General features: G+C 39.5%; 2 protein-coding genes across 2 annotated transcripts in view; one reads left to right on the plus strand and one right to left on the minus strand.

The window, feature by feature from the left end:
• The window catches only part of UBAC2 (UBA domain containing 2), a 158,893-nt gene that overhangs the window by 66,160 nt on the left and 72,096 nt on the right, over positions 1–20,637 (minus strand). The window lies entirely within an intron of this gene.
• On the plus strand, positions 3,095–15,298 carry LOC133076555 (G-protein coupled receptor 183). Its single transcript, XM_061171106.1, has 2 exons — positions 3,095–3,135; positions 14,198–15,298. The coding sequence occupies exon 2, from the start codon at positions 14,216–14,218 to the stop codon at positions 15,296–15,298; it is 1,083 nt and encodes a 360-aa protein (XP_061027089.1). The 5' UTR covers positions 3,095–3,135; positions 14,198–14,215.

Here is a 20,637-nt window from a genome sequence, read left to right on the forward strand (position 1 = left end):
GGCCATCTTCCCACAGACAAGTGCATCACTCACTCCCTTACACCCTTCAGGTCTTCACTCAAATGGCACCTTCTCCAATAAGCCCTCCCTGACCACCCCACTCCAAACTGTAGCCCACGCCCACCTCATAGCCCCACCCCTACTCTGCCTTCTCTCTTTCCTCCCCCCACAGCACCGATAACCTCCTAATTTACTACGCGGCTTATTTATCATCTGTCTCCACGACTAGGACGGAAGCTCCACGAAGGCAGGGATCTCTGTCAGTCTGTCTGCTGCTTTACCTCCACTCTCTAGAACCACGCCTGGCACAGGGTAGTTGCTCGGTGAGTACTTGCTGAATCAATGAATTTCTCTTTAAAATGGTAAAACCATACAGCAGAACTTGTCTTTTGTTTTAAAGAGCCCCTTTTCTTGTTTTGTTGTTTTTAATGGGATTAAAACATACAGTTTCATAGATATACTCAAAATATGGCCTGTTGGTCTCTTGGTAATAATAAGAAAACTCTATTTTGGTTGCACTTGAGTTTCTCACTACAGAACATGTCTTTAGGTACTTAACTTATAGAAGGTCTTCTGTTTACATTTAGCAATAAAGTGTAAAGAGTGAAGCTATAATAAAAAATCTGAAGCAGAGTTCTTGCTTGAGGTTACATTCCAATGTAAACTAAGAAATATTGATAGGAATTTTAATGACCCCAGCTCATATCTTATATACCAATAGAAGAAGTTTCAAAATTCCTTAGAAGTTATTCATCACTGTGTAGTTTTAAATGATGACTAAATACTAAACCACATCTACCCATAATACAAAAGCATATATTTCAGACCATGGTTACACAGGTTGTTTTGTAGAAAATTTCCATTGCTATTTCTATACACACTGTTTTTAGTCACTGACCAGTTTTTCTCTTTTCCTTATTTTATGACAACATTTGTTCCTTATACTGGCAACAATAACTCAGTTGGACCTTTTCGTATTGTGAACAGCTAAAATCTGGAAGTCCTATCTGGCTTAAGCATATAGGGCTGAAGTTCAGAAAAGAGGAACACGAGTTATAAAGAATTCATTCACTAACGTCACTAATATTTATTGAGTATCTACTCTATACTCACAACTGTGCTTGACAGAACAAATAAAATAGTAGAAACTCTCAGTTCAGGTCACAAACGTCCATCTTACCTCTTCAACAGAAAAGAACATGGACTCCACTTTTACAGTACAACTAAAGAAATCCTGGTAACTTTCAACAATAAAAATAAGGTTTGTGAGCTCATGAATTATCTCACACTAAACCTCAACGGCATCTCAGAGGACAATTACCCTATCACCTCTTCTTTATACACTTGACTACTCTAATACCAAAAAAAAGGGGAGATCCAGTTTGCTAGAACATTTACTTTACCTAGATTTCATGATATAACAACGTTTTACTTAATAAAAACTATTTCAAAAACTAAAAACCAAAACCCCACCAGGATGGCTTTTCAACAAATTGAAAAACTTCTTCTCAACAGTGCCTTCTTCAAGGATTCTTCAATCCAAGTTTTAAAGGAACTAGTTCTAGAAGATTTTATCATATTGATCCACCAAATCATAAAATCTCTGTATTTTCCCCTCACAGAATTATTGGACTAGGAATTATCTTGGTGATCATTTAGTTCAATACTTTTATTTTATATAATGGGGTGGAGACCAAAAGAATTTAGGTGAGTTGTAGCTCTTTTGTTTGACAAGGTTTCTCTACAGATCTTCAGCACTTTAGAGCTTATAAGAACCTAACAAGCCCCTCAATGGGATAACACCACTGAGAGGCTAAAGGTCCTCAGCCACTTTGACAGAATCCTGGAGTGGAAGGGCCTCTGAGGTCACAGGGTTACAAATTCCTACCAAATGATTCAATTCTCTCTACAACATCCCTCAAAATAGTCATCCGGTTTATGCAAGCACCTGAATAAGAGACAACATGCCATTTTTTTATGATCTCAACTTTTGAGATCTACTTTCACATTTTGATTTGAAAGCTGTCTGGTAACCTCCTTTTACGGGCCTGCCTTCTACTCTCTGGAGTTAGGAAGACTGACACATACAATCTAAACCCTTTACCATGAGAGATTCCTAACACGTGAGGATAAAGATCACGTCCCTGCCGAGCCCAGACATGCTCAGTTTATTCCATCATTTCTCCTAAGACCTGGCATCCAGACCCCTCACCACCCATGCTCTGAGGTCATCCGTGCCCTGGTAAAACGCAGCCTCCTGAGCTCACTGGGAATGGCCAGATCATCTCTCTTGTTCTGAGCGTTATATTTCCATTATTTTAGCCTGCAAATCAATTTGCATTTTGATAGCCATGTGACACTGTTGGTTTAAACTGAGTCCATTAAGACTTGAAGGTGAACAGCACAGGTCTCCTTCATCCTGTGCACGAGAGGCAATTCTAGCTGTAGGATGCCCCCTTCAACTCTTCCCTTGTCATGCATGTGTCCACGCAATCAGCGATCCAGTCAGTTGGTCTCCTGCCTGAAAATACTGACTAATCACTGTACACATGCAAAAGAGCATTTTTCTCCACTCACCACAGAAATTTCTGTTTCTTTCTCATTAAGCTGTTGATAAGATACAGAATGAGTGAACTACTCCCTGCACCAAGTTTCCAGGCAGACAGAATTGTCAAAAGTGACCTTTTTTCCCTTAAAACCTTTAAAAACTCACACTTTACACATAATATGGATAAAAAATCATCAATAACTATGATTCTTTTTTTTTTTCCTGGTTAAGGTTTATTGCTTCAGTCTCTTCCAAAGGATTTTTTTTAAACTTAAATCTTTATAGAAAAATTTATAAAGTTCCATAGATATCAAAAATTCATAAATTCCAAGGGGTTTTTGGATAACTCTTTTTTAAAAAATCACTAACAGAAAAATTTCACTTCCTATTAAAAAAAAAAAGTGCACACGCACACATGAGGCTAACTGATCATTACTGTGCTCAGTCACAGGGTGACAGAAAAAAAGCCACCACCATAAAAGGATGTCTGCATAATCTCCCTTAAAACAACGTGCCAAGGTTAACCTACTTCAGTTTGGGCGAATACTGACTGCTACCACACAGAGGTCCCAACAAGGCACTAAGAGGTAAGTACCAGATATTTTGCTTTTTCAACAAAGGCTTGTGAGTTAAGAAAAACTTTGAAGCCCTAATTAAGGTTTAAGGTAAAGGTAAAGAATCTATTCAACAAAAAGCTATAAACATTTCTAACAAAGATTTTATCATTAATATAGTTGAGACTCTCTGGTGACCGGCAGTTCTAATAAGCTGATACTAAGCTGGGTGAAAGCAATGGATCATGCCAGAAAGATCTTTGCCAAAAAACAGGGCTTACTTTGTACTTCTGTGTGAACTCACAATTACAAAAAACAGTATCAAATATTAATCATCAAATACTGCCAGTATTTCAGGATACTTTATGAAGGAAAGGAACAAAGTTATTTTAAAATGCAGTATTCCTACACTTAAATGTACTGTACTTATAACAAGTTATACAGCACAGTTTAAAATAAAAGAGTTAGTACATGTTACTATTTGACCACATATGTAAGTACATAAAAGTCTTTCCTATACTTCTATTATTTCTCTACTTTTATACTTTCTATTATTTCTCAGGATAGAATTCCAGTAGTAGAATTCCTGGGGCAAAGGGTACACATTTAAAAAAAAAAAACAACTTCAGATATAAATGGATATTTTTCAGTTTACAAAAACATTTTACCAATTTACCCTCCCACCAGTGACAGTCTGGGCCTCGCTGCTTCTCAGCCAACATGAGTATTTTAATTCTACATATAAACTATTAATCTAATAAGTGAAAAAAGAACATCTCTTGTTTGCTTTATGTTTATTTGATGATCAGAAAGACTAAACACATCTCCGTATTTTTTTCTAGAACTTCTGTGTGCCTAAAAAATATCACAAAACAATGAATTATATGCAGTGAATTGCCAGTATTTACGTCCAGGTTGGGAATGGAGGTAACAAAAACTTGGTAAAATATAAGCTGTGCAGAGACTTCCTCTAAAGGAGGGTGTGTTTTTTTTTATTTTGGTGGGGGGTGGTCTCACTTTAAGTACAATATAGTGTAGTGGTTAAGAGCATGGGCTCTGGAGTCAGGCTTGAACTGGGGCTCCGTTATTTACCAGCTGTGTGGCTCTGGACAAGTTACTTCCCAGGCTTCAACTGCTTCATTTGTAAAATGGGGAGTAATCATACTGCCCAGGTCTTACAGCACTGGCTCTCACAGTAAGTGCTGGAAAACGGCCTGTTACCATTCTCTCCTCCCTCTGCCCATTAAACCACGGAAGGATGAATCCGATACGCAAAGTTTCCTTGCCCTATCATTTCTATGGGAATTATTTTTCTTGAACTTATTTCCAGATCTTTAGAAAATATTTTACATAAAGACTGAGTCTATGGATGATTATATATCTGTGTTTTCTGTCTGGACTTTGCATTTGCTAGTATTTCAGTGCATGTTTTCTCTTGGGGGTTAATCATAGTTTTTGGACATAATACTGCAAAGAGCACACCACTCCAGAAAGCATTCTCACTCACAAGGTTCACCTATCATGTGGTGGCGGGAATTCCTTTTATAAATTACTTTCAACTAGCTTCTGAGAGCTTTTCAGTAACATGACCAGTCATTTAATGGAATAAATATTACCTCAGGTCACTATATGACTTTCATTCATTTGTGCTTTCCATAGGCATTTACTAGATATCTCTTGCTGGCCAGTTCTGAAACACTCTATGGGATAAAATGAGATAAAGCCATCATCCTTAAGAAGTTTACATCTAAAAAAAGAGCTCACCACCCAGTAAAGGAGTTTACTAGTGACAGTTTTCTCTCTGCTATGGTTAAGGGCCTCCTGGAGTTGTTAAAATGCCCTGGTTGTGTATGTGCTGAGGATGTGCAGTATCCTCCAGTCTGTATCCTTCCCAGCTTCCCAGGAAGTTTGTAAAATAGTGGGCTTCAATGTAAGATGAAATAACACACGTTAAAATCCTCTGAAAACAACAGAGGTAACAAAGATCCTTGTGGTATCTGGAAAGCCCAAAGAGAAGAATAAAAATATTTTGTTAAATATCTGCAAATATTTAAATAGCAGTATAAAAATAAATTAACAGCATAAGAGCTATCCTAGGTATTCACCATCTTCTCTCAGTGGAAATTTCAAACTGTTTTATAGAAATCTTGTTAAAAATAGTAAAAATCTAAATTTATTTACAAAACTTTTACTTACTTTGAAATATGCTACAAATAAATTAATAAATTCCTTATTTATATCAACATATTTCCCTCCTTCCCTCCCTGCTCCCTCTTCCCATCTCCCTAGCCCTTCTCTGCTCGCTGGTTGAGACAGGTGTATGAGTTGGTATGCGTTAAAGTTTTGAGATGTCTTCCTATTTTACTTGTTTCCTACCGATAACATCAGATCATGCTGGAAATAGGAGCTAGGGCTAAAACATACTACACTGAATGTGATTTCTGGAGCCACACTGCCTGGATTAAATCCTGACACTTAACAGCTGTGTCTTCAGGCAAGACTCCTAAGTGCTCTGTGCCTCAGTTTCACCAGTGGTAATGGATTTGGGAAAGTTTTGTGAGATTCAGTGAGTGAATATACATAGGGTGCCCAGGGCAGTGCCTGGGACACAGTCTATGCTGAATAATACTGGTTACTATTATCAATCAAACGTATCCTGCAGTCTGATAAGAAACTTTGAGGATCAAGAAAGCTGGGATTCTGCTATTCCTTAATGGATATTTATTGAGCATCAATCATGGGCCAGCTGGAGATGCACAAAATTAACAACACAGCCCCCACTCTCAGGACTTCACAGGCCAGTAGGAAACAGAAACAAAACACACAGTACAGATGCCAGTACAGAGGGCAGTGCCCTGGTGAGGACACCCCACGCTGCCTTTCTGCGGGGGTGGGGAGGTGCTGTCGGGGGAGCAGGAGAGGATAAAACCAGGGAAACTTCCAGGAGCAGCTGATTCTGAACGAAGCCCTGAAGGAAAGCAGGAGCTGAGGATGCAGGACCGGGGAGAGGAGGCTCCAGAGAGAAGGAAGAGGGTCAGAAAGGAACAGAGCTGTGAGAGAACACAGGACATCAAAAGACAGCAAGCAATCTAGTAGGGCCGGAGCCAGGGGGTCGCAGGATGGAAGACGGCTAGAGATCCAGCTGAAGAGGGAAGCAGGCCCTGAGCACGAAGGAGACCGTGTGGCCTGACAGACGGCTTTCAGTTTGCCTCGGCGCCACTTGAACGGCACTGTGCGTGCTGCAGCTGCAACTCCCCGGAGGAGTGAGGGCGGCCTGAGGCAGGCAGAGCAGTGGGAGCGGCACGCACACAGGCAGACGGACAGACAGACGGACAGACAGAAGGGAACGTGCAGAGGAGGGGCCGGGGGCCAGCGGGCTGGAGGCCCAGGAACTGCTGGCCGGCAGGAGGCAGCGGGTGCCGAGGACACGGAGGCCTGCGCGCCGGCGTGGTCCCCGGCTTGGCAACTGTCCTCAGGGGGGACCCTGAGCAAATGATCTAATCTCTCCCGAATTTTGCTTATCCATAAAAGAAGGATATTTAATGTTTCTGACTAATTTCTATGAGGTAATAGAGACGAAAATCAAAATTTGAAACTCCCTTGAACTTTAAGGAGAAAGGGTACATATTGTTTCTAGAAATATTTTGGATTCAGAGGATAAAGATTATACGGACGCAGCCCTTCATTATAAGGAGTCTTTGTATATTATGCAGTTGGTTATCCTACATACAGGTCAAATCATGCCACAGGGAAACACAGTATTTGTCTTCCTTACACTGAAATGAGTATTATGGTGGGATTATTTTTTCTTCCAGTTCCTAAACATTATGCCATATATTTCAAGTCCGTAGTGCTACCACCTCCTCTGTCTTCATCTCTGAAGACTTTCATACCATCCTAGTCAGTATTAAAGCTGCCTTTAATAAATAACAAGGAATAAATAATCAGTGAAAGGTGAAAGAAAAATAGCCAGACTATGTAAAACCCCAAATGTGCAAGTGGGTGTTTAACCAGATAACACAAATGTCAGGCACCTTTCACTTTCCCATCAATTCCAATGTACGTGTTTACAGAAGGTGAAGTGTCTTTAGCGGGTGCCCACTGGGTTCAGGACACCACTGAGGCACAAAGAGGAAAGTGCAGATGGGCCAATGCTGGTTTTTTTTTCTTCCTGTTCTGAAGAAGCTCCCTGTGCACTGTCCTGCACATGACCCTGTGCAGACCTACTGAGAGGTGGGCAGGACCAGGCTGTGTCCTGGGGTCAGCTGCAGGGTCACCCTTCCACAAGCCAGAGGATGTAAGCAAGCGAGCTCCCTGGGAGACAGGGAAGAGAGGTGCCCTCAGACACACTGACCACAGACGACTCGACTCCTGACATAAACACTCTGGCACGTGGGAGGTTCTGTCTGAGAAAGTGGGGGCACCTGTCAGTGGTCACCTTTCTGGACAATCTTCCCTATATAGCCTCCCAAAAAATCAATCTTGGACACAGCTATCAACTTAAGACTCAAAGCTAGTGAAAAAAAAAAAAAAAAAAAAGAATCATCTGATAGTGCAGGAAGATTTCTTTGACTAGGTTATCGGGGTGTGTGCTGGCTGTCAGAGCGGGTGAGAGCGGTGTAGTAGTCTGGAACGGCCATCAGACTGCACCAGTGGAGGGACGCGAGGCTGGGCCTGTGCTGGTCACTGCCCGTCTGTGCCTCAGGGATGCCTGTTTTGCACCTGCCTATTTTGCAGGCCAGTGGGACACATAATTGCTCAGGTGACGGTTGTTGAGTCACCTTAAAGCAGGTGAGAAACATGACTGGTTGAGTGCTAGGCCCCGGTGTGTGTGACACTGGACCAAACTCAGATGTCCCTGTTTGCTCAGCTTCAAGAACAAGGAGGCTTTTTCAAGCAACTGACAAATACGTATAAAACTAGGTAACAGGAGGAAGCAGCAATGATTTCTTTCTTCCACGGGGTATGTTTGTCCTCAAGGCAGTAAACAGCCTCAGCCTGCTGTCCTGACCCATCTGTGCTCGTCTGCTTCCCAGGAGACCAAATCCTTGTTGCTCCTTTGAGCCTGGAGCCTTCCTCTGCCCCCTCCTTTCCCAGTGACTTTATTTTCCCACTCCAGAAATTTTCCCTCAATCTTACCCCTCTTCAACAAAATAACCAAAGGACAGTGTAGCAACAGAAATCAGACAAACAATGGGATCAAACAACAACACTCATCATTTAACAACAGACACGTATCACTTGTATCTGCACGTCCATTCTTCGGGTTGTTTTTGAGAGCATACTCCTGGAACTTCCTCTTTGGTGCAGGCCACTGTGGGCACTTTGAGTCACATCATCTCAATGTGTAAACATGGTCCTGAGCAGACTTCACCTCACAGGGAAGTCACCTCTTATTAATGATCATGTCAGCATGATTTGACCCATTCGATTCATTGCTAAGGCCTGAATTTAAACAAAATTACTAGAAGTTTAACCCCTTCTCATTTTTAAGTGTTGATGATTATTAAGTGAATAAATATTAGGGGTAAAGGTGACATTTCAGGAATCTTAAAGCTAAATACTAAAAGCCGGTATTCTCGCATTTACTAAATCTTTGAATATAGTGAGGATTTTATTCTGTTTCTGCCACAAATAGAAGCTAAGAAAATCATTATCCAAGCAAGTAAATTGGGATTGCAGAAGTACCCTGTGAAAAATCACAAATGCCTCCAAGTTGCTATCCAGGGTAAACAGTTCTAGAGTACAAATCACATTAGCTCTTAGTTTTCTTTAATACTAATAAATGAGTTTTGAGGGGGCCTTTTATTTTTTCCTTTCTGCGGCTAGAAAGAACTTGACAGTTCATGTCAACATGTCTGGTTATGCAAAAATGACACGATAGTGTCTTAAGAAACACTAGCTACTCTATTAGTGAGGAAATCAATTCTAGAGAAAAGCACACACAGGCCCACTTTCAAAAATGTAAGTGAAAATACTTTGGAGGATATTTTGCTATGGAAGAACTTGCTGTTTTACACATGTTAGGATAATAGTAAAGTTAAAAGGATCAATATTGCATTACAGAGACAAACCTGAGATAGCCTCCTTTGCTTATTAACAAAAATGTTAAGAGAACGGGCACAGATGGCTGCCCCGTAGTTCCTTGGGTGGAACCTGAATAAGTACCCACACTTCCCGCAGCCCAGGTACTATCTGTGCCCTCAGGGCAAAGCTTGCAATCCTCATTCTTGTCTCTCAGCTGTGAGGCACTAAGGACAACTTAGGGACATTGTACATCTTTTCATTAGAAAGCATTATGAGGAAATTATAATTATTACAGGTACAAGTATTCTAAGGAAAAAAAATTTAGAACATTTCTTTTTGCTTTTCTTAAGGCAATAAAATGATGAGCCATAGTATCAACACTTTCAAGTACAACTCAGTATATCTATCCTAAATACCATGTCAGACGCTGTTGTCTAATGATTATGACAAATATTTAAAATATAGTGAAAGAAAGAAAGAAGGAAAGAAAGGATTTAGTTATGACTAAAAGAGGAAGGACTAGAAACAGTTAAAAGGGGAATTTGCAATCCAAAGGTTGGTAAAGGAGCACTGTAATGCAAAGAGCAAGCAGAGCCCGGGTGTGTGTGAGAGAAGAAACATAGCAAATACTGAGATAACACCTCATTCAGACAACAGCACATTCCCAACATCCATCCTTCAGTTTAAGGTCCTCAGACATTAAAAGGTATCATTTCTGAATTTCCAGGATCTAGCATATGGAGGAGGCACTAAAAGCAATTTTTGCTGAATAAAAGAATGGAGTAAGTCAAGGTTCAGGAAAGTAATCCTGAATCCTAAAATGATTAAAGGAAGGGATAAAAGAATATTTCTGAGGGAAGATGATAATAAATTGGGATTGGTTGATATAAGAACGGGATAAGAACAGTCAAGTATGTGAAAGTGGTTTCCTCTCAATTTGGAAAAGATAAAACGGACTAAAACTATAGCATTAATAACACAGGACAAGTAACACCGAAGGTAATACACTAGAGCTGCTGACGGATGGAATCAACCTTCCAGAGGTTACTAAATATCCAAAAGAACACATTTCAAAACAGCCCAGATTCTCCTTTACCTGAGATCCTCTGGGTCAGCCCATTTTCACATCCACGTTGTGCAAGTGCCTTTCTTGGACTGACTCGGGGCAGGGGCGCGCAGCAAACAGCCCTTCCCCAGTCTCCCCCTCAGGGCTCTATGTCGCAGCGTCCACCAGTCTGGCCTCCCACTTGGGAAGGCACCTCTCCTGGGGTGGGGGTCCCGTTGTCCTCTGGAAGAATCGTCTCCCTGCTCTGGAACGGCTAGGCCACGTGTGCCCCGGCTGTTTGTGTACAGGTGAGGATGGCCCTGAAGCCTAGACCACTTTGAAACCACAAAGTCTCAGTTCTTGAAAGGCAGCGTGAAGCAGCTGCCCCTGCTGCGGACTGGACAGAGTAGGAGGCTTGAAGCCAGGCTGGCAGAGAGAAGGATCCAGCATGACCCTTACCTTCTCTGACAGTGGTTTCCTCGAGTGGAGAGTGGGTGGGTGATGGCAGCACCTGGCTTGCAGGGCTGCCGGGACGGTTCTTCCAGACATGACTTAAGGTAGGCACCTAGTGAAAACTAAGGCATAAATCTGAATAAAGAGCACTAGCTTTGAAAAGTATGTCAGAGGACAAGGCTTTTGCAAGAAGAGCTCAATTTCAAAAAAGATTTCTTCAGATTAAAAAAAATTATTTACCTATTTACTAATTTCATAGTCAATTCATGCTTGGTGTTAAAAATTTAGACTATATGATGAAACTCAAAAATTACTTGTACTTGTGAATTATGTTTTGGCCTATATATCCATGCAGGGATGCGTGTGTGAATAGTTGCTTTTCCTACCCGCAAAGTGGCCTGTTGTGGAATCTGCTTTCCTTACTTAACATCATTCTCTGTCAGGAAATAGGCATCTACATTGCCATTTTCAGTGGCTGCATCGTATTCTACTATATGGCCATAAAATACTTAACCAGTTCCCTAACATTTGATTTGGTTGCAAATTTTCGCACTTAAAATTAACACTGTGTTAAACATCTTTTCCTTAACTTAAAATGTTCTGAAAACACTGCCTTTTGTGACTCTACTGGATGCTTTATTTCATTCAGTGAAGCAGCTGGGCATGCATTTACAACTGGTGGGCAATGGCACATTCTCTGATTCATACATTAGTCTAACTTTCCTAATCTCTACAATAATTATTATTCAGATGCAGGATTAGCAGACTCCACAGTGTATTTTTTTCCCCACCGTGTATTTTAAAGGCGGTTCCCAGGAACCTGCTTTGGAAGACTCCTTGAAATAAAATTTACATGTTGAGATTTTCAGAAAAAAAATTTTTTCACAAAAATTAGAAAAAAAAAGGCAGCTCTTGATGCCTGTTCCTAAACTGCAACCTGTGCCTGGAATTTCCACCTCTCCCTCATGTCCAGTCTCGGCTCCTGAAAGCCACTTCTCACACGAGCGAAGCCTTTCCCTACTAACTGGATGAAGTTTTCCTACTTTTATTCCACAACTGCAGTTTACACGATTTCCCTTTCAAGAATCACTCCATCCCCCAACCCCCGCACAAAATATAAAGTCCATATTTATTGGTTTTTGTTTGTTTTGTTTTCTATTTCATTAATATCTCCAATTAATTTTATTATTCTACTTTTTGGGGGCAAACTCAGTTCTTTTCTAGCTTCTTGAGCTGTATATTTAACTTAGCTATTTTCAATTTTTTAAGAAATAAATGCATTCAAGGCTTTGCATCAATCTCGGATTAACTATTTAGCTGCATTCCACAGTTTTGTAGTATTTTTGTCCTTTGGTTCTAAGCACTTCAAATTCTGCATTGTGATTTCTTAACCCATGAGTTCCTCAGAAAAATATATTTTTAGATTCCAAGTGCATCCTTTATCTTTTTATTTTTGATTTCTAACTTAGTTGCACTGTACTACTCACAAGGAATGTGAGCTGCTAGCTAATGATTTTCTGAGAAATCTGAGACACCTCTCATGATCTAGTACATGGTTAAATTTGCAAATAATTCTAATGTGCTTTCAGCACAAATTCTGTTAGCTTTTAAGTCATGTTGGGTCAATCTTTTTTTTACCTGTCATATTCTAATAAAAATGTGTTAAAATCTCCCATTACGGCTGTGGATTTGACCATTTCTCCTTTAAATTCTGTGAAATTTTGCTGTTACACGTACAATTCATGATTCTTTTTATGTCCTTGGTGAACTGTTCTTTTGAACTTGTGTAGCGACCTTCTTTACCCCTATTAATATTGATTGTGCCTTGAATTCTATTTTTTTTCTGATGTTACTATTGCTACTCTGGCTTTCCACTGGTTGGGGTTTGCCTGGTGTGTGTCTTCCCGTGCCTCTGCTTTCAAACTTCCCAAATCGCTTTGAGTTTCCTCTCTTCTAAGCAGCATGCAGCTGGATTTTTAAAAATCCAAACTGACGGTCTCTGTCTTCTAATCGGTGAGTTCAAGCCATTTACATTTGTTGTGACGCATTTCCTACCCTCTTATTTTGTGTTTTCTACCTATCATCCTCATCCTTTGCTTTTTCCCAGTCTCCTTTCTTGTATTCCCCTGATTAATAAAAAGTTCTACTTCCTTTGTTGCTCCCTTTTGCTTTAGGTTGTATTCCTATATTTTCATGATTAACCTATCAACACTGTAGATAATACACACCTATGACATTAGTGCAATCCTCTCAGAACCCTCCTTGTCCGTCAGCATCACTGTTTTAAGACGGTTAGAACTAAGTTAGCAGAGCTCCAATTCATTTAGTACAGCAGTCGGAGATGTAGATTTGTAGTCACTGCTTTGATAAGGCTAGGGATAGAGTTCTTTCCTTTAACATATAGTACCATCATCACTAGATATACTGAACTTTTCCCTCAGCTTTGGTGACTTTCAGATTTGTGCATAGAGATAGACCTATCAGAAAATTATTTTTCTTCTAAAAATAACTTCACAGAATTTGTTGCTCTTCTCTTCCTTAGTTTTATCAAAGTTCAACCTCATATATGGAATTTTATTGTAGGAGTTTTCCACTTTTCAACTTAGGACTTGAAATTTCATCTTAGACATTATTTATAACAAGAAAAGAGTTGGAAATAATCCAGATATTCATCAAGGGAGTAGGTAAGCAAATTATGCATTAACACACTGTAATACTGCAGAATATCTATCAAATGTCTATATAAGATCTACACATATGACAAAAATATAGATTACACTGATCCATGAACATGGTAAATGAATAAAGCAGAACACAGAACACCACATGTGTAATGCTTCCTACAGTGTGTACATGTAGGAACACATACTGCATGCATCAGTGGGGTATCTGCATTAATTTTAAAGTTTCCCCTTGAAGCTCTTATGTTTTTTCCCTTTTTGTTTCTTTTTCTTCTTTTTTGTCGGGGTTGTTGTGGTCATCGTCTTCTTTTCTTTCTTTCTTTTTTTTTTTTTTTAAGAAAACCTAACAAAGGCCTTAGCTTGTTTCTCATAATTTTTGGGTTAACACAAATCAGATCACTGTGGTAAGTTCATATTTCACTACATAAATGTGTGACTGACTTCATTTCCTGGCAGTGATATGCATTTGGCAGAAAAAAAAAAGTCCAACTGATATTCAATTTAAAAGCAAAGTTTTATGCTTCCTGAAACGTGGGGTGCTTTACATGATTTTACTCTTAACCAGACGATGATTCAGAAAAAGGAAGGGGAAATTTCTGCCTAAAAAGTTAGTGCATTCCCTCTTGTCACAAAAATACATTTGCCCTATTTAAATGGTTCTATTTCCTTTGCCAGAGCTTTGCCAAAACCACCAAATTGTGAGAGTAAAAACGTAAATTTTATTCTCTGTTCTTTCTGTTACTATATGGTATGTAACCACATTACGTATCACAGATTTTAAAAAATTATATCAATCTTGAAATTTTAAAAGTTAGATCTATAGGAGGCAGTTTATATAGCTTTTATTTAATATGCTTTTAATTAAACGTACCCTTCTTGGTTTTTTTAGAGACCTTGAACACTGCTGATGGATATAAAAATGGACAACTTTACTACCCCCTCTGCAGCTCCTCTGGGAAGTGACTGTGACCTCTACGCCCACCACCGCACAGCCAGGATCCTCATGCCTCTGCATTACAGCATCGTCTTCATAATTGGGCTCGTGGGAAACTTGTTGGCCTTGACTGTCATTATTCAAAACAGGAAAAAAATCAACTCTACCACTCTATATTCAACCAATTTGGTGATTTCAGACATACTTTTTACCACTGCTCTGCCTACACGGATAGCCTACTATGCACTGGGCTTTGACTGGAGAATTGGCGAGGCCTTGTGTAGGATAACTGCTCTCGTGTTTTACATCAACACGTACGCAGGTGTGAACTTCATGACCTGCCTGAGCATTGACCGGTTCTTTGCTGTGGTGCACCCCCTGCGGTACAACAAGATGAAAAGAATTGAACACGCAAAATGCATTTGCATATTTGTCTGGATTCTCGTATTTGCTCAAACACTCCCACTGCTCCTAAAACCTATGTCAAAGCAGGAGGCTGAAAGGACTACGTGCATGGAATATCCAAACTTTGAAGAAACCAAATTTCTTCCCTGGATTCTGCTTGGTGCATGTTTCATAGGATATGTACTTCCGCTCGTAATCATTCTTATCTGCTATTCTCAAATCTGTTGCAAGCTCTTTAAAACTGCCAAACAAAACCCATTAACTGAGAAATCTGGTGTAAACAAAAAGGCTCTCAACACAATTATTTTTATAATTGTTGTGTTTGTTGTCTGTTTCACACCTTATCATGTTGCAATTATTCAACACATGATTAAGAAGCTTCGTTTTCCTGATCTCCTGGAATGTAGCCAAAGATATTCATTCCAGATATCTCTGCACTTTACAGTATGCCTGATGAACTTCAATTGCTGCATGGACCCTTTTATATATTTCTTTGCATGTAAAGGGTACAAGAGAAAGGTCATGAAGATGCTGAAACGTCAAGTCAGTGTATCAATTTCCAGTGCCGTGAAGTCAGCCCCTGAAGAAAACTCACGTGAAATGACGGAAACTCAAATGATGATACATTCCAAGTCTTTAAATGGAAAGTAAAAAGGAATTAAATCTTGGATTTATAGCAAAGTAAACTGTATGACAAACTTTGCAGGACTTTTCTTATAAATCAAAATGATTGTTTAACTTCTAATTAGGATTCTTTTAAATTCCTTTCATTGGGCACTATTTCTCACCTCCGACTTGGAAGTAAATTGATATATATGCATTTTTTTACACTCGAGAACAACATTAAGCAAAGTTCTAATTTGTAAATCAAATACTACACCAAAAGGGAGCGTATTTTAATAACTCACAGTGTAGAAAGAAAAGTTTTGTGTTAATGAAAAATTTAATCATTAATATTTCCTGCCAATAATTTGGCAAAAGAAAAAAAGACTGTTAAAATTGTATATTGCAAAAAAAAAAAAAAAAAAAAAATTGTATATTGCCAGTGTAGAAATGTTAATATTGTAACATATTTCTTTTCTTTTTTTTGATAACATATTTCTTCAGTTCATGTTTCTTTCAATCTTAGACTTTATCTCCTCGATAATAAGTTTTTTTGTTTTGTTTTGTTCTGAGTCATAAACTTTTGTTTCAAAAAACTCTTTTGGAATAAAGAGCTGGATGCTACAAAATTATGAGTATGTCCTTCAATGCTCACTGTCAACTCTCAGCAAAAGTTACAGGGAGGATAAAATTAGCAGTAGACAGATTTTGGACAGCAACATTATAATGATGATGGTGACGAATGCAATGAAAGCTCTTCCCAAACAGCCAGCATAGCATTCAAGGGCCACTGCTCAGGAATAGGACAAGGACTTCATGTGGAAGGAGGCACCACTTGCTAAAGTCTTCTTGAGAATAAAAAAATATACAAATAGCCTTGGTTTTTCTTAGGTCCCTAGGGGATGGTTTCTTATTTATACAGAAGTTGACAGTACCCTGTGTCTGTATTTCAGTGGTTTGCGTTACCAGGAAGGGTAGGGAGGATGAGCAGTGGGGTGTAGTTGTCGCTTGCCTAAAGAAGATGGGGAGTAGAATGCAAAACCATACACTTCAGAGTAGCCAGGATTCTTTACAACATTATATATTTGCTCAAATAAATACCTTTTTATGAGTAGTATGACCTCTGCAAGTACAGTCACCCATCTGCCAGCTCAAATTTGCTTTATTGAATCCCCAAATTACCCCAATACAGTATCCATGTTAGCAATGATACCAAGTTTGATAACGGAACTAAAGAAATGAAATGGTGTGTCATGAGTCATACTTAAAATTTTTATTAGGCTTTATATCCTGGAAATATTTTCTTTTAAAGTCTTCTCTTACTCATTTTCAACTTTCATCCTGTAAGAAAACTAACCTTAATGGTTGATTCAGCACCATTTACTGAGTGCTTTCTGATTTGTATTTTGTTAATTTCATAGACAGCTAGCTGACCTTAAAAAGCCATTGTCAAAAATAGGCACTGGTCCTTGTTTCACCTTACGGAGACAGGTGAGACCACAAGGATGCAAGTCAGGAACTTAGGGCCTTTCCTTCACTCCATCTAATAAACTTTTCCAAGTGAAGGAGAAAAAAGGGCAAAACACTAAATTTTATGCAGGGTGGCACTTATGTAGTCATTTGAGTTGGATCCCAAAAGAGAAACCATTGTGAAAGTTGCTAAAGGAAAACCAGAAACAAAGCTTCCTGAATTTCAGATCATCTTTATGGCACACTAGCTCTATGACTATGTTCCAGCATAGACTATTGTATGTATAAGCCAACATGCTGTTTCATAGCAGATAAGAGCGTCCTCTCAGTGCTAATGGTCAGTTCTTAAGATCCTCCAAACAAGGTAGTAAATACCTATGTCACTTGACAAAGGAATGACAGACACATGCTCCTTTCTGAGTAGTCTTCTCCCTCCTTCTTCCACTATACCGCAAGTCTGCGCAAATGATTTTATCCAATCATCAGTAGCCATATTGCCAAAAAGGTAAACTTTAAACCTACTTCCAATTAATCTTTTAAAAAAAAGGTCTGTACTCTAGTCAACTCAGCTATTTGCTCTCCTTCAAAAGGACCTTACTTCCTATTTCATTCATGAAGCCACTGTTCACACACGGCCTTGGGGCACCCTCCCAGTGTCTTGTAGTATTAGTTGGCTTTAGGTTTATTTCCCATGCATTTCCCTCAGGAGTAGGTAAACTTGGAGAACAGGGACAATGCTGTATAATTTTGTGTTCTGTTACAGAAATAAGGAGGTGGCCTTATATATAATACATTATTTGAAAATCACAACCTATAAATATTTTCTCCATCAGTCAGGTGATATATTATTAACAATTTTAAATAATAACAGGTAGCTGGGAAAAATCATCTAGGAAAGCTGATAGTTATATGGCAGCTAACCATATTTACCTCTTCCATAATTTTATTTTTATTTCTAAAAGGATCATTTGATTAATTTAAAAAAACCTCTCAAAGCTACTTTATTTGAGTCAGTATAAACACGTAGACCCTTCAGTGATAGTACAGAATAGATAGTATAGAATAGTAAAGGTTAGATTTTAGAAATTACATCATGTATATATGAAGAGTGCAACAATTCACGAAAATAGTCCATGCATTATGTAATGTCTTCCTTTTCACAATCCTGTGAAACAGGATGAGCAGATTGTATCACCCACACTTTATAAAGAAACCTAAATTCAGAAAAGGTACCTGGTAAATTAGAGGCAGCATCAGGAATGTAACCCTAACTTCATATCCCAGCCATAAAAAAGACAGAACTGAATCACACAGACCCTGAAAAAAGTATTACAAGGCTTGTTTCGTTATAGGCCAGCGGGTGAGCTAACCCTTAAATAGGACAAATAACCAAGAGTAGGTAGATTACAAACTCAGGCTATGAGCTCCCTGAGGATGAGAACGTCATAGGTTATGTACACAGCACGTGGTACAGAGCCTCGCACACAGAAGGCTCTCAGACATCCATCTAATTGAATAGCACCTGCTTTGTACTATTATTAACAAAATACTAAAGCCCTACCGAAATATCCGCGAAGTTCTTAATTTTTCAATGAAATGAAAAGAAACACTCTAAATGCTTAATTACATATGCTAGAGAATACGTAATTGTGTAACTGAAGACAAAGACCCTCTAAGACCCTGCAATATAAACTAAACATATTAAAGAATAGAACTAATTTCCCAAGAAGCCAATTTAAATCTAGATACAGAAATATGTTCTGCTTGAAAACAATTTTATATTTCAAGAGGCAAGGGCAGTGACTCCTACCCATCAGTAAAAAGTACCAGGCAATTTTAAAAGAGGAAGCATTGACCTTAAATTAGCCTTTAAAATGGTCTATTTTGGTCACTCTTAGCCCACTGTAATTTGTTACTCTTTGCAAAGCTAAAAACATTTGCTCATTGACTATTCAAGTAAGAGTGAAAAAATGAAGAGCTGATCTGGTGACAACACAGCCCATTCTTTTGAATCCAGGGAAGACTAAAGGCACTCATGAGAACCGATGTCACTGGAAGCTTGTTTTACGTTAAACTCTGAAGAACTGGTCACTTAAAAAATAATCCTCAAATTTCTACTCAACTAAAAGCTCAATTAGCTGAGAAGGAATGATTACTGACCGTTTTCTATGTGCCACTTTTTTGAGCACCTGACAGGCATTATCTCATTTAATCCTCATTATCTTAAGAGGTGGGTATAACTTTTTCTCCATTTTGCTGATGAGGAAACTGGAGTGCCAGGCCACGGAGACGTGGAGCTGGGGACTCAATCCAGTGTACTACAGGCACTGGCCCCAGTGCCTGTAGCCTGACTTGGAGCACGAGGATGTCACGTCCTACAGAAACATGTTCATTAAGAGATGGCTCCATTCCTCCACTTCCTGTGGCTTCCCAGGCCTCAGACACTTCCCATCACCACATCGGACTTTCAGCTTATCGTCTTTCTCCGCAGGGGCCCCCTAATTTCTCTGCAAACTCAAGCTCCATTCTCTCAGTCACCCACACCTGATCATCCTCTCTTATCCAAGGTATTTGGCCAGTGAACCCTGCTTGGGTTTTCTCCTCTTGCACTCACTCTTGCCCGTCTTTTCTTTGTCCCAAATCATCATCCTAGTCCGGATGTTGGCATCACACACCTAAATTACTACAACTTCTTTCTCACTGGTCCCCTCAACCAGAGTCAGAAACTTTAGCCTTCCTTTCAGGTGCTATAGTGGAAGCCAGCAGATTAATAATAACAGCAATACTAAATAATTCCTAACAATTACATGGCATAATGCTCTAAGCACTTTATATATAATCAAGCCTCACAATAATTCTGTGAGGCTTGTCCCATTACTATCCTTGTTTTACAGATGAGGAAATTATGCTCCAGAGAAGTTCAGTAAATTGCCCAGATCCACAAAGCTAGTAAGTGGAGAGACAGACTCTAGACTCTGGCAGTCTGGCTCCAGGGTCTGTCACTCTTAATCACTACATTGTCTCTCTTAAGCAAGTAGAATTATATGCCCAGGTCCTCAGAGAGCCTTGGAAGAGACACTTACTGCTCGAATATCCTCAACTTCCCTTTGGGGGTGCACATGACTACCTCTGGCCAATGGGTTGGGGGCAAAAATGATATAGGTCACTCACTTCCAGGCTGGAGCTCTGGAGAGCAGTGAGGGATCTTCCATACTGTTCTTCTCTCCTGCCACAGCGACCAGCGAGGTTCTAAGTGGTGGGACCTTTGTCAGCCTGGGTCCCTGAATGAGTAAATGGAGAACTCCCCACCCCTGTACCCTATCCACCTGTGTTGGCTGAGTAGCGCAAATAAGAAATGCATTTATGTATTCAGCCACTGAGATTTCAGGGTTAATTGTGGCCACACACAGGCTAGCCTCTGATCAACACAGTGTTTAACCTACTTAGAATGCAACTGACCAATACAATGAGTGTAAGAAAAGAAAAATGCACACACGATGCAGTTCTCCTGGCAAACAAACATAATCTTCCTTAATCCCAGTTTCATCGTGTCATTTCACGCTCTAGGACTGAGAGTATTTCCCCATGGTCTACCACATGAAGTCCAAATTCCTCTCCCACACTTTCAAGCCTCTGCAACCTCATTTCCCTCCACTGCCCAACACGTACCTTTCAAGATAGTCTAGCTGTGCTGTGAATATAACAAATATTTGGTTCTCCTGGTTGGATTATTCTGCTTCTGCCATTTATTCTTTACACTCATAGTCTAATCATACCTCCTCCTGTAATTCTCCTTTGACTACTCAAAGCGACCCATCTTCCCTTTCCTCAACTTATTTGGCTTTTATACAGCCTATGCCACATAGTTTTAACTTTAAACAAATATTATCTTGAAAACAAAGGGAGAGAAAAAATAC

Source organism: Eubalaena glacialis, chromosome 16, assembly GCF_028564815.1.
Source record: "Eubalaena glacialis isolate mEubGla1 chromosome 16, mEubGla1.1.hap2.+ XY, whole genome shotgun sequence".
NCBI classification, from domain to species: domain Eukaryota; kingdom Metazoa; phylum Chordata; class Mammalia; order Artiodactyla; family Balaenidae; genus Eubalaena; species Eubalaena glacialis.